This window comes from Gopherus evgoodei, chromosome 3 (assembly GCF_007399415.2).
Source record: "Gopherus evgoodei ecotype Sinaloan lineage chromosome 3, rGopEvg1_v1.p, whole genome shotgun sequence".
Taxonomy (NCBI): domain Eukaryota; kingdom Metazoa; phylum Chordata; order Testudines; family Testudinidae; genus Gopherus; species Gopherus evgoodei.
Window position 1 is genome coordinate 8,641,647 of NC_044324.1, and position 14,480 is coordinate 8,656,126.

General features: G+C 46.3%; 1 protein-coding gene across 8 annotated transcripts in view; it reads left to right on the forward strand.

The window, feature by feature from the left end:
- Positions 1 to 14,480, forward strand: part of ZNF512 (zinc finger protein 512) — an 89,110-nt gene that overhangs the window by 67,645 nt on the left and 6,985 nt on the right. For 5 of the 8 annotated variants that reach the window (XM_030554932.1, XM_030554934.1, XM_030554929.1 and 2 more), the window contains 4 exons: positions 2,528 to 2,629; positions 8,911 to 8,973; positions 9,533 to 9,631; positions 9,971 to 11,658. In XM_030554932.1, the coding sequence (XP_030410792.1) occupies positions 2,528 to 2,629; positions 8,911 to 8,973; positions 9,533 to 9,631; positions 9,971 to 10,285 (579 nt within the window). In that variant the 3' untranslated portion in view covers positions 10,286 to 11,658. Of the gene's footprint in view, positions 1 to 2,527; positions 2,630 to 8,910; positions 8,974 to 9,532; positions 9,632 to 9,970; positions 12,119 to 14,480 lie in introns of those variants that run through there. The other 3 variants (XM_030554928.1, XM_030554927.1, XM_030554930.1) reach the window with 3 other exon arrangements.

Consider the following 14,480-nt stretch of genomic DNA (forward strand, 5'->3'; position numbering starts at 1 on the left):
GCCACATATACCCTTTTACTAAAAATAACCTTATTAGAGAACTTTGGAGCAACAAGCCAGGACAAGCACACCCACTTTGCGAAGTTTATTTAATTTAACCCTTTTGCCTGATTCCAAACCAGACCATTCTATAGAAACACTAAACACAACAATGTCGGCCACAAGACAGACACCACAAGACAAAACATAAAAAACAAAACATAATTTCTAACATAAGACCCACCCATCTGTTTGCTGACACTTAAACAAAAAGAGAATTACACAGAGAACAGAGGGAATTACAATTTAATCCAGGTTTTCCCACTTTTATTACACTGACTGCTACAGGGGATGGGACAGAAGGATCTCAATTTGACCTCAGAGCTTTCTCGCACACATGGCTTCCACTCCGAGGAATTACGAACGAGAGGTTTAGTTTCACCCACACTCCTAACACCCAAATGTATGCAAAGCAAAAAAACAACAGTAACTGGTTAAACAAAACAGAACCAGATAGTATTTCCTTATCCTATTAGGGCTTACCTTATTGGAGCACGAACCCCAGGGGCTGCGGGGAAGTGAGGAAGAGGGGTTAAGCACCCCAGTGGCGCCGCTCTTAGTTCGCCGCAGCCGTCTGGAGTTCAGTGTTCAAGCTAGGAGAGTCCCATCTGGAGTTGCCAGAAACTGTTACCGAAATATCGGGTCTGCCTAGCTGAGAGCCAATTAACAGCCTGACAGGGATAAGGAAAAAAAACGCAGAGGAAAAGAGATAGTGTAAAAGTTCAGGCTGCTGTGTCCATGAGCAGCAGTCACCCCCCCCCCCCGCCACCTACTGGCCGCTTGTAATCTATTGGGGGGGGGGTCAGCCAGCTTTCACAATCCCCCTCTTCGGCCATAGTCTTCCAGGGCCCGCTGTAAGCGGAACACCTCCTCATCCTGGGCCCGGAGGGCGGTTAGGGAGAGCCACCCAAGCTCCCCCATCGCTCACCATTCCATCCCAGAACGCCGGTTCACCCGCACCCGCTGTAAGGCCTCTGTCAGCTGTGCCAGAGTCACTCCGGCCACCTGCCAGAATTCCAGCCACTAGGCAGGGGCAGTCCACCCTGACAGAACCCACGCTACCGGCCCCCAGCGTTCCGTCTGGGGCCACCTGGGTATTCGCTGTAGGGACAGCAGCAGCTCCCCTACTTCCCCTACCTTCAGCCAAAGCGGCATCGTCTTCCAGAGCATCCTGCTCGCTGCGCCAAATGTAACGTGCTTAGATGCTCTGCAAGAACGAGGCCCACACACACTATGAGTTATTTGGCTTTAATGAAGGTAAAGTGACACATCCGCAACGGGGACCCCGGGCGTTGCTGTCACTTTGGCGGGGAACCCAGCACCAAAGCTCAGCTCGGCCTGGGTCGGAGTCCAAAGACGGGACCGGGAGCATACAGTTATATATACACAATACAAAAGCAACTCATACATATGCAAAAAGGGACTTCCCACAAGCTATGCCCGCCCTTTGGCCTAAGGCCATACAAACTGGTTTCAACCAGTTAAAAGCAAGTTATAACTGGCATGCCGTGTCCTACAATGACCGTCCACTTAGCAAGCAGTGGCTTTCCACAAGGCCGCCGAGAAAGCGGAGATACCCTTGCGTGACACAGTCTTCTGCAGTCCCCTACATGAGTAATTAACCATTGGAACAATTTACCAAGGATCGTGGTCGATTCTCCATCACTATTTTTTTTAATCAAGATTGGATGTTTTTCTAAAAGATCTGCTTTAGAAATCATTTTAGAGAAGTTATATGGCCTGTGTTATACAGGAGGTCAAACTAGATGATCATAGTGGTCCCTTCTGGCCTTAGAATCTATTAATATAGCTTGGGGGTAGAAGGAAAACATGAAAACAATCTTTAAATATGTAAAAAGATTGTATAAAGAGAATGATGATCAGTTGTTCTTCATGTCCACTGAAGGTAGGACAAGAAGAAATCAGCTTAGTTTGCAGCAAGGGAGATTCAGGTTAGATGTAAGGAAAAACTTTCCAACTCTTAAGGATAGTTAACCACTGGAACAGGTTACCTAGGGAGGTTGTGGAATGCCCACCTTTGGGGGGGTTTTAGGAACAGGTTAAACAAACACCTGTCCCGGATGGTCAAGGTACTTGGTCCTGTCTCAGCACAGGGGAATGGACTAGATGACCTCTTGAGATCCCTTTCAGGCCTACATTTGTGTGATTCTGTGAGGGAGAGGAGCCCAGGTCCTACTCATTTATGTCACCAAGGGTGGGAAGAATCACTCCAGTGTGAGTTTGGGGGAGGTTTTGGATGCCAGGAGTGAAGTGGAGTGAGGGCTTAGCCAAGCTTTTGGAGAGTTGCTCAGTGGTGCTGGGGGAGGTTATTCATTGAGTTTCACTGTTGGATCGGGAGGAAAGTTTACTACAAGGGAAGTGACTACTGTGGGGAAAAAGACTTAAAACTTAAGAGGAGCATGCCTGACCCTTTGTGTAGCCATCCTGCCATCTGACTTCAGATTCTGTCTCCATTCTTCTGTCTCAGCTGAAATACACCCGGCCCGGACTGCCCACATTTAGTCAGGATGTGTTGTGCAAGTGGAAATCGGAGATAAAGATGTACCGAAGGGTCCACTGTCCAAACCAGGTAACCAACCCCCAGTCCTTTCTAAAGCACTGAAGAGACCAAGTCCGAGGACCTTAGAAAAATAATTCAGTCTGGTCAGGCTGTACAGCAATGGGTTGAGAGACTTCCACAAGGCCAAAATCAAGGTTCATCTCTGTGTCTGGAAAAATCAAACACTACTTGCTCTCAGGGTGACTATCTGTCCGTTTCTCACTGAGGTTCTGGATGTGCCTGGGCAACATTTAAGCTGCTTCTCAAGAGATGATCCTGTGTTGTTATGGCTAGAAAAATCCAGTGGGGAACTATTGGGTCCATTGGTGGACACTGTTAGTGTCTCTCCAAAGGTGAGTAAGAACTGAATGGGCATTAGTCCATTCCCTAGGAACCATCACTTAAGTTTGAGAATCTTGCAAACTCCACCTGGACTTTCCAGAGCAAGGCTATTGAGAAGTTAGAGAACCCTCTCTGCCTGCAGGCGGAATCCTGGTATTTTCTAGTTCCTTGTTGCCTGGGCTTTAGGTCTGGGTTTAGTGTGGACACTGCACTGATCTCTCTGGTTAGTGATGGATGAAGGCCAGATGTCCGTGCCAATTCTGTTCAGTATGACAGCATCCTACAATATTATCCTTCCTACCCATGGCTGCCTGCACTGTGGGACTCCTCATAGAAGAGAAATGTCTCTACTTCCCTGTCAGAGATCCTTCCGAAAGTGTTGGCAAATGCTCATCCATGCCCAAGGACTCCTGTGAGGAATCCTGGAGAGTTGTATTCCCAGCCCTCTTATATCTGAGGCCACTTGTTGGGTAGAGATGCAGTTTGGGTATTGTGCCATCATGTTGACAACATACAGCTCTGTCTTTTCATTGGATCCAGACCATACATCCCCACTTTCCCAGTGTCTGTCTGAGGTAGGGGCTTGAATGGCAATGAGCTGGCTGAGGTTCATGACAAATAAGAAACAGGTGATACTACATGGGGGGATTACTAAAGCGTATGTGATTGTGTGGGGGGCTGTCCTATAGTATGAGGCTTTGCCCACATTTGTCATGAGGTTCGCAGCCTACAGAGACTGCTGAAGTGCCAGAGGTTTAGGAACAAACTGATCACCAGGACCAGATTGTATTCACTCAAGATTTCTGAAAGAACTTAAATATGAAATTGCAGATCTATTAACTGTGGTATGTAACCATCACTTAAATCAGTCCCTGACTGGAGGATAGCTAATATGACGCTTAATTTTTAAAAAAGGCTCCCAAGGTGATCCTGGCAATTACAGACCGGGAAGCCTGACTTTGGTACCGGGCAAATTGGTTGAAACTATTAGGGAACAGAATTATCAGACACACAGATTAACATGATGTATTGGGGAAGAGCCAACACGGCTTTTGTAAATGGAAATCCTGCCTCGCTAAGCAGTCATAGGGTAAGAGAAAAGGTCATCTCATGGATCAGTAACTGGTTAGAAGGTAGGAAACAAGGGATAGGAATAAAGGGTCAGTTTTCACAGTGGAGAGGTAAATAGCAAGGTTCCCCAAGGATCTGTACTGGGACCAGCGCTGTTTAACATATTCATAAATGATCTGCAAAAATGGGTAAACAGTGAGGTGGCAAAGTTTGCAGACACTATAGAATTACTCAAGATAGCGAAGTCCAGTACTGATTGTGAACAGTTTACAAAGGGATCTCACAAAACTGAGTAACTGGGCAAGAAAATGCCAGATGAAATTCAGTGTTGATAAATGCAAAGTAATGCGCATTAGATAATTTAATCCCAATTATACATGCAAAAAGAAGGGGTCTAAATTAGCTGTTACCACTCAAGAGAGATTTTGGAGTCATTATGAATAGTTCCTTGAAAACATTTACTGAATGTGCAGCGGCAGTCAAAAATGCTAATAGAATGTTAGGACCCGTTAGGGAAGGGATTGATAATTAAACAGACCTGGTACACCCTCACCTTGAACACTGCATGCCGTTCAGGTCACCCATCTAAAAAAAGATATATTAGAATTGGAAAAAGTACAGAGAAGGGCAACAAACATGATTAGGTGTATGGAACAACTTCCTTATGATGTGAGATTAAAAAGACTGAGACTATTCAGCTTGGAAAAGAGATGACGACTGAGTGGCGAGAGGATAGAGGTCTATAAAATCCTGAATGGTGTGGAGAAAGTGAACAGGGAAGTGTTATTTACCCCATCACATAACATACATCTCAAGCTCTCTTGCAGTGGCTCAAGAGCCTGGGTACCAACCTCAGGGAAGACTGTTAAGAAACAGGACACAAACCCCAAATTGGCTGAGAGTTCTATTAGATTAGTTAGATTTCGTCAACCGATTATCAAGTGAATGCTCCTCAAGTGCAATAACAGCTTCTCAGTGGAGTCTCAGACTGTCCCCTCGGGTACTTCCATCTGTCTTGCCACCCAGGCAGGGCCGGCGCTTCCATTAAGCGACCTTAGGCGGTCACCTAGGGTGCCATGATTCAGGGGGTGGCATTTTGTGCACTCCCTGTGGGGTGTACGGGAGCTTCCAGTTCCACTCCCATCGCACCGCCGAAGAAGGACCTTCTGCTGACGTGCCGCGGAAAACTGCGGCAGGCAATTGAGCAGCTCAATGACTGCCGCTGTCGCCTGTGGCATTTTGGCAGAGGGTCCTCCTTCAGCGGCGCGATGGGAGTGGAACCGGAAGCTCCCACACGCCTTGTGGGGAGCGCACAAAATGCCGCCCTCCGAATTCTGCCTAGGGCGCCAGAAACTCTGGCACCGCTCCTGCACCCAGGCAAGCTTACTTTTGTGATAGATGGTCGCTTACATCAAAGATCACAGCAGTGTTCAGGTTCCTCCCAGTCCCAAAGGATCAGTCACTTACTCCAGGTCAGTTGCACTTTAGATCTCACACCAAAGATGATACTTGTAGCCAATCCTATAATAAACTATGTAAAATTTATTATATAGGAAAAGGAAACGAGTTATTTACAAGGGTAAAACAGGTGATAAACATAATACACACAAATGAGTTCCAGTCTTAAATTTCAAAAAGTAATAGAAGTTTCTGTAATAAGAACATAAGAACGGCCGTACTGGGTCAGACCAAAGGTCCATCCAGCCCAGTATCCTGTCTGCTGACAGTGGCCAATACCAGGTGCCCCAGAGGGACTTAACCTAACAGGTAATGATCAAGTGATCTCTCTCCTGCCATCCATTTCCACCCTCCGACAAACAGAGGCTAGGGACACCATTCCTTACCCATCCTGGCTAATAGCCATTAATGGACTTAACCTTCATGAATTTTTCCAGTTCTCTGTTAAACCCTGTTATAGTCCTAGACTTCACAACCTCCTCAGGCAAGGAGTTCCACTGGTTCACTTTGTGCTGTGTGAAGAACAACTTCCTTTTATTTGTTTTAAACCTGCTGCAAATTAATTTCATTTGGTGGCCTCTAGTTCTTATATTATGGGAACAAGTAAATAACTTTGCCTTATTCACTTTCTCCACACCACTCATATTTTTATATACCTCTATCATATCCCCCTTAGTCTCCTCTTTTCCAAGCTGAAAAGTCCTAGCCTCTTTAATCTCTCCTCATATGGGATCCATTCCAAACCCCTAATCATTTTAGTTGCCCTTCTCTGTACTTTTTCTAGTGCCAGTATATCTTTTTTGAGATGAGACGACCACATCTGTACGCATTATTCAAGATGTGGGCATACCATAGATTTATATAAGGGCAATAAGATATTCTCAGTCTTATTCTCTATCCCTTTTTAATGATTCCTAACATCCTGTCTGCTTTTTTGAACGCCTCTGCACACTGCGTAGACATCTTCAGAGAACTATCCATGATGACGCCAAGATCTTTCCTGATTAGTTGTAGCTAAATTAGCCCCCATAATATTGTATGTATAGTTGGGGTTATTTTTCCCAATGTGCATTACTTTACATTTATCCACATTAAATTTAATTTGCCATTTGATTGCCCAGTCACTTAGTTTTGTGAGATCTTTTTGAAGTTCTTCACTGTCTGCTTTGGTCTTAACTATCTTGAGCAGTTTAGTATCATCTGCAAACTTTGCCACCTCACTGTTTACCCCTTTCTCCAGATCATTTATGATTAAATTGAATAGGATTGGTCCTAGGACTGACCCTTGGGGAACACCACTAGTTACCCCTCTCCATTCTGAGAATTTGCCATTAATTCCTACCCTTTGTTCCTGTCTTTTAACCAGTTCTCAGTCCATGAAAGGATCTTCCCTCTTATCCCATGACAGCTTAATTTACGTAAGATCCTTTGGTGGTAATAAGCAAAATCTATGGGTATGTCTACTTTGCAAAGAAAAAGCTGTGGCTGCCCCATACCAGCTGACTTGGGCTCCTGGGGCTGTTTCACTACAGTGCAGACTTCCAGGATCTAAGATCCTTCCACTGTGCAGGGTCCTAGAGCCTGGACTCCAGCCCAAGCCCAGAAGTCTACACTGCAGTGAAACAGCCCTGCAGCCTGAGTCAGCTATTATGGGACAGCCATGGGTGTCAGGCTATGTCTACACAGCAATTTATGTCCTTTATGGCTAACCTAGGCTAAGAACTGGGAATCATTTTCTTACGTTTCGTAATCCTTTCTCCTTGTGGTATTTCTACACAGCAATGTAAGCCTTGGGTTGGTGGGATTTGAGTCAGCTGACCCATGTCAAGAACCCTGGGCTTGAGCGTCTACACTGCATTTTAACCCTAGGTTAAGGATTTTCTGACCCATGCTTGAACCTAGGGCTCTGGTCTCCACACTGCTGTGCACAGATCCGAGTCAAAGTAACTGTATCCCAGAGTGCCTGGTCCTATTCCTCCTCCCCCCCCGCCCCTCCCCGTGAACACTCTAGCCCTACAAAAGTGGTGCACTGTGAGAAAACTCTACTGCCAGCCCTGTTTCCTAAGTGAGACAATACTGTTAATGGGCACATGATACATGAACTGCAAGTTTAGCTCCTTTGATTGCTGTCTCAGTAGAATGATGGCAGTTTGAGAAGGTTTTATACTGAACTTGCGGAGCACCACTCGGGTTTGGCCGAGCCACTCCTCCATCATGATGGAGAGGCTATCAGGTCAGATTTGAGACTCTGCTTTTCCAGGGGGTTAGAGGAGTCCAAAGGAAAAAGTGAAAATACCTCCACAGTCCATGAAAGGGGGCATGTCCCCACAGCCTCATGCAGGGCAAAGATCGGTCGTCTTAGGAGGAAGGTCTGGGCTCCTTATCCCTTGTATGTCCAAACAACCCAAGGCTGAGTCCCAGGATGCTGAAAATTAAAGTAAGGAAAAACTGGTCCCTCTGTTTCTTCAGAGGGCTCAGGGTGCTCTCAAAGTTTCACTAGCAGATAGGCCCTGTTTCCTGGGGCTAAGGAGTTCAGCTCTAGCTCTCTTTGCTCCTGAAAGCCACCCACAAACCATGCCTGAGCCAGTATTCTCCCTACCCTTCCCCAGGACTGACAAGGTGCAACAGATTGGGATTGTTTGAACCCAGAGGAGCTCTTTAACTCCTTCTTGACTGGGACAGGGGGCTGCCCCACTACAACCCTTTCTGTGCAATGGACCTTGCTGTGTTTTTTTAGGGCTCTATCATCAACATGCCTTGGAGTATTATAATGTTGTTTTGCATGTGTGGTTACCCTCAGAAATTGCAGATGACCCAGTGCAGCAGCCAGTGCCTCACCAGCATTTTCCACATGAAGCATGTTGCTCCCTGTGCTCCAGATTCTGCACTGGCTTCCTTATGAGCACAATTCAAGGTGGTGTGATTGGTATTCAAAGCACTATCGGGTCTAATCATAGAGGTGCCCCTTTCCCAGTGACAGCTGGGACCATTGAGGTCAGCTGCAGTACTTTCCCCATCTGTGAATGTGGAGGAAGAGTCCCAGTCTCTGGTAATTACCCCCACCCATTTCTCGGACAGAGCCCTGGTTGGTGGACCTTCAGGGCATGATGCAAACCCTATCAGTTCACTTGGGGGATTAGTAGAATGGGCATCTCTATCAGCAGCTCATTGCTGGCTAGGGTCTCTTTATTTTGTCTGAGATTTGCACGCTTGCCCAGGGGTGGGAATTATTTCATTTACTGGAGCCTTAAACAAATCTATTTGCAAAGGGCTCTCTTCTCCCCATCCCTGTCATGTCTGGTCTTATAAAACTGTGTATCCTTTCTTTGCTTTCTCCCTTCTAAGGAAGGACAATTCCAGAGAAAAAAGCATTTCTGTGCATGGGGAACTGATTTCTCAGCTGTGTCTTGCTGACAGCTGTTGCCCTTCTCTCATTTCAGGGCTGTGAGTCTGTATATGGCAGTGTCTCAGGACTCAAATCTCACCTCGGCACCTGCACCTTGGTTTGTACCATTTCTATGCAGTCTCTTTCATACATGCACTCCCACAGTTGTTGTTCCCCAGATACGTGCATATCAGTCATTGGCCTGCTGGATCCTTGTCTGTCAAGGCTCTTTAATAGCCACTTCTCCACAGTATCTGGCTGCCTCCCCAAGGATTAATGGATCTGCATCACAAATGTGCTGTGGGGCAGTAAGACTGTATGTCCCTTACACCTGTAGCTGAGTCACTGTCCTGCCTGCAATCTCATGGTGACAAGAACACCTTTACCAGATACTCCCCCTGCGTGAGACCGCAAGGCCTCCAGCAGTGATGGAGGTTACTTTGGGAGTAGCTGGAGCTGGTTCCACCCTCATTCTCTCAGGCCTCGCTTGGGCATCAGTTTCTGTGCTGCTGTGGCCTGAGTGCTCACCCTCTTGGATGAGTTAAGGATTTTGTGCTCTGTCTCCTTACTACTGAATCACGTCTGGCCATGCCTTGGGTGCAGGGTCTGGGCCTATCAGTGTCACTGGGCAGAGAGGAGGGTGGCATCTGGTGATGTGTTTTCTGTTTTGGTGGCAGGGAGACTTTGTGGCTGGGAAATACAAGTGTCTCCTATGTGAGAAGGAATTCATATCAGAGAGCGGGGTCAAGTATCACATCAACTCTGTGCATGCTCAGGTGAGAAGAGTGCGGTGCCCTGCCCCCTTCAAAGGGATGGGGGAAAAGTGCCATGTCCTAGCCCTTGTCCCATGCTGCTGCCACTCTATTCATTTTGCCAGCACCTTCCATATCCAGCAGTATTACCCAACCCATTGCAGAATCCAGTGTGTCCCCAGAGAGCAGGATAGTATCTGCTCAGCAACTGGTAAAAATAACGCTGTGCTGGCCAGCCTAATTCTTGGATCCCATTTCTCTGTTAATCCCTGCCCTGTGGGTAATTACAGCAGTAGAACGTGACAGGCACCCCCATTGTATCTCCTCCCCCAGTACTAACCTTCTGCCTTCTGAACCCTCCAGGACTGGTTTGATGTGAATACTACTAACAAAAAAAGCTTTGAGAAGCTGATGAAAATCCGCCAGAGAGAAGATGAGCAGAGAAAGCAGCGAAAGAAGCGTATCGCAGCTCGGAGCAGGAAGAAAAGGCCTGGGACTGTATCTGCCAAGAAGCTCCTTGGTACAGGGGCCGAGAGAAGCAGAAGAAGGAGTAAGAGGGGGCATTCCCAGCTGGTGGACACTGAAAGCAGGAGCAGCGAGGAGGAGGAGGAGGAGGAGCCCCAAGCTGCACAGAGAGCAGAAACTCCAAAAACTATGCGCAAACGAGGCAGGAAATAGATCATTGGAGGCAGAGGAACTAGACAGTTCTAGGAAGCCAGGAGCCCAGGTCATGGCATAGCAGTCACTCCCTTCCGTGGACAGTGGCCTAGCAGTGTAGTTTGTGCCCTAGTTATAGGCTGAGTTCAGGTTATGTTAGTTGCTTATTTAGTGATTTTAAATGTTTCAGTCTCCGTTACAGCTCTCTGCTTTTGTTGTCCTCTTAGGGATCCTCAGCGTTGGTGAGGGCAGGTTTCCTTGGTGGATCTCTAGGGCTGAGTGTGCGGGTCTCAGCTGGGGGAGTGATTTCCTTTGGGGTAGTGTGTGCAGATCCTGGGCAGTTTCTGGGGTGGGGCATAGATGCTCTGGCTTGATCACCTGCAGCCCAGTGCTACCTCAGGTGCTTAAAGGGCCTGCCTCTGAGACTCAGATACCTGAGTGCTGTCTCCCCCTTAGGTCATTGCCATAAAGCACCATCCCTTCAAACTCAGCACTGCCCAGCAGTTTAGGAACCCAGGCTTGCCTAATTGGTTAGACATCACCCTGCCAAGAGCAGGAGTGTTTGCAGTGGGCTAATGTACCCTTCAGCACCTGCCTCCTTTAAGGCTGAGCACTGACTGGTCCCTAAAAGTGGGGAGGGAGCTCTTCCTCCAGTCTGTGGCTAGGGACCAGCTGTCTAGACCCTTGCCTTCCAGAGGCACGTGGCAGCAAACTTGTCTGCCAGCACGCTACAGTCTGGGGATGTGTGAGATCAGTGCAGATGGCTTGTGCGGTGTTACAGGTTCACACTTCATAACAGCCACTCCCCACCTGCAGGACAGAGCTCATACACAGTAGCAAAGCCCTGCGTTTTGTTGCCATGGGGTGGCCTTGCCCTAGTTTGGTGTCTTCCTTCCCTCAGGCCTCAGTAGGAGCTGCTTCTCCTTGTCAGTCAGCTCTGCAGGTGCCTTCTCCCCTGAGCTAGTGGTAGCCTGCTCCTGGGATTGCCACCTTTACCAGGACAAGCCTTAGGTAGTGGGCCTTCCTGTGTGTTGGTGTCAGGGCTGGAGGGAGGGGGTCCTGTTTACCTGTTGAATTAAGTTTTAATTTAGTGCATGATGAGTGTTCTGCCATGTTCCACTTGTACAGCAGGGCCAGTTGAGACCCATAAATGGGTAACATCTCTGGCAGGCTTAGCTACCCCCATTCTCTGCTGGGTAGAGAAGGAGCCTGCAGGATTTCTGATGTCAGCTCACATGCCCTGACATAAAAGTGCAGGATTTGATGTCTCTTTACCCTCTCCTGTCTTGTCCCGCTACAGTTCCCTGCCTCAGCTGGCTCTTTAGTTTGTTACATGAGGATTCAGCTAGCAGGTTCCAGCACTCAAGAGTACCCTTCATATCTCGCTGCAGTGAAAGCTTCCACGTCAGCCAAAGTTGCTGGTGCTGAAATTCACAGCGGATTCCCTGAGGTGCATAGGGCACAGACAGGTTTATTTGTGTGTTTGTTTCTAGCAGTGATGTTCATTCACCCGTATAATCAAATTGCCTTTGTGGCTGGGGGTAGGACCCAGGCTCTCCCCAGCCATGGCCATTTTACAGAAGCTACACCCTAATATGCATAGAGTGAAGCAAATTACCCTCACCTCTTGCCTCATACAAACTAACACCCATGACGATTGTTGGACTCTACATGCAATGCTCTATTCTGATCTAGGGGCAGCAGCTGTATTTCATGCTGGGACCTGCAGTTGTCATGGATTGCAGTGCTATATTAAAGAGGCAGGTTTCTGGGCTCTTCTATAGAGGCTGTGAGATGTGTGGTCAGAGCAGCAAGATCAGAACAAAATGAAATAAAATGTCACCAATGCAAGAATGTGATAGTTTCTTTGGTGTATCGTGTCTTTAGAATCATCCCCACTTTAGCAGTATGGGGCAGAAGAGTGCAAAACTACCTGTCTCTGGACTTGTTGTGGGTGGCAATAGGACGCATGCCCTTAAGCACTGAGGCAAAGAGCACTCACTTTCAGTTTTTCAACCACTTCTCTATCCAGCACTCCAACCCTCCTCACAGCCTGTTGCATTAATGTAGGTGAAATATGTGGGCACAAAGAGTCAAAGGCATATATTAGGAACACAAAGAATTCTAACAGTGGTGTTGGTCCATTCGTAGATAGAAATGGTAGAATTATCAATAATAATGCAGAAAAGGCTTTGCCACTTCACTAGTAGCTCTGGAGGATGTTAAACAGCAGCTATTAAAGTCTGACATTTTTAAATCAGCAGGTCCAGATAACTTTCATCCAAGAGTTTTAAAAGAGCTGACTGAGAAGCTTGCTGAACCATTAATGTTGATTTTCAGTAAATCTTGGAACACTGGGGAAGTTCTAGAAGACAGCTAATTATTGGGTCAACAAGTGAAAAGGGTAAATGGGATGACCTGGGTAATTATAGGCCAGTCATTCTGATTTTGATCCCAGGCAAGATAATGGAGCAGCTGATACAGAGCTCAATAAATAAAGAATCAAAAGGATGGTAAAATAATTAATGTCAATCAACATGGGATTATGGAAAATAGATCCTGTTAAACCTACTTGAAATTTTTTTAATGAGATTACAAGTTTGGTTGATAAAGGTAATAGTGTTGATGTATTAGACATTGACTTGGTACTGCACAACATTTTGATTAAAAAACCTGGAACAATATAAACTTAACCTAGCGCACGTTAAATGGATTAAAAGCTGGCTAACTGATAGGTCTCAAAATGTAATTGTAAACGGGGAATCATCACTGAGCAGATGTTTTCATATTGGTATCCTGCAGAGATTGGGTCTTGGCCCTGCACTAGTTAACATTTTTGTCAATTACCTGGAAGAAAACATATACTCATCACCAAGAAGGTTTGCAGATCTCACAAAAATTGGGAGAGAGGTAAATAATGACGAGGACAGGTCACTGATACAGAGTGATCAGGATGGCCTGGCAAGCTGAGTGCAAACGAACAAGATGTGTTTTAATATCTGTAATATGTAAATGTATGCATCTAGGAAAAAAAATTTAAGCCATGCAGGATGGAAGACTCTATCCGAGGACGCAGTGACTCTGAAAAATAGAATTGGGGGTCATGGTGTATAATGAGGTGAACATGAGGTCCCCAGTATGGCGCTATGGTCAAAAGGTCTAATGCAATCTTTCAATGTAAAATCAGGAAGCTTGAGTAGGAGAAGAGAGATTTTACCTCTGTAGATGGCACTGTTAAATTGGAGAGGCATCAGAGAAGAGCCATGATAATGATTAAAGGATTAGAAACCATGTCTTATAGTGATTTGAGCTCCTTGAGTCTATGTATTTAGCTTAACAAAGAAGGTGGTTAAGGGAGGACTTGATTGCCATCTATAAGTACCGGGGGAGGAGGGGAAATAAATGTTTAATAATAATAAGCACTTCATTCTAGCAGAAAAAGGTATAACACAATCTATTGACTGGATGTTGATGCTAGACCAGGGGTTCCCACACTTGGTTTGTAGCTTGTTCAGGGTAAGCCCCTGGCAGGCTACAAGACACTTTGTTTCCCTGAGCATCCACAGGTATGGCTGCTCGCAGCTCCCAATGGCCACACTTTACTGTAGCTTTTGATCTGATTCAGTAGTTATAGTGACAGACAGGAAGTGTCTGTTTACATGGCTAATATTTATGAGTACATCATACACTTGGTATCACTTCTAACTTCTAACAATATAGGTTTGTATTTCAAAATTCTAGCCTATAAGAACATAAGAACGGCCGTACCAGGTCAGACCAAAGGTCCATCTAGCCCAGTATCTGTCTACGGACAGTGGCCAATGCCAGGTGCCCCAGAGGGAGTGAACCTAACAGGCAATGATCAATTGATCACTCTCCTGCCATCCATCTCCATCCTCTGACAAACAGAGGCTAGGGACACCATTCTTTACCCATCCTGGCTAATAGCCATTGATGGACTTAACCTCCGTGAATTTATCCAGTTCTCTTTTAAACACTGTTATAGTCCTAGCCTTCACAACCTCCTCAGGCAAGGAGTTCCACAAGTTGACTGTGCGCTGCGTGAAGAAGAACTTCTTTTTATTTGTTTTAAACCTGCTGCCTATTAATTTCATTTGGTGGCCCCTAGTTCTTGTATTATGGGAATAAGTAAATAACTTTTCCGTATCCACTTTCTCAACATCACTCATGATTTTATAGACCTCTATCTTATCCC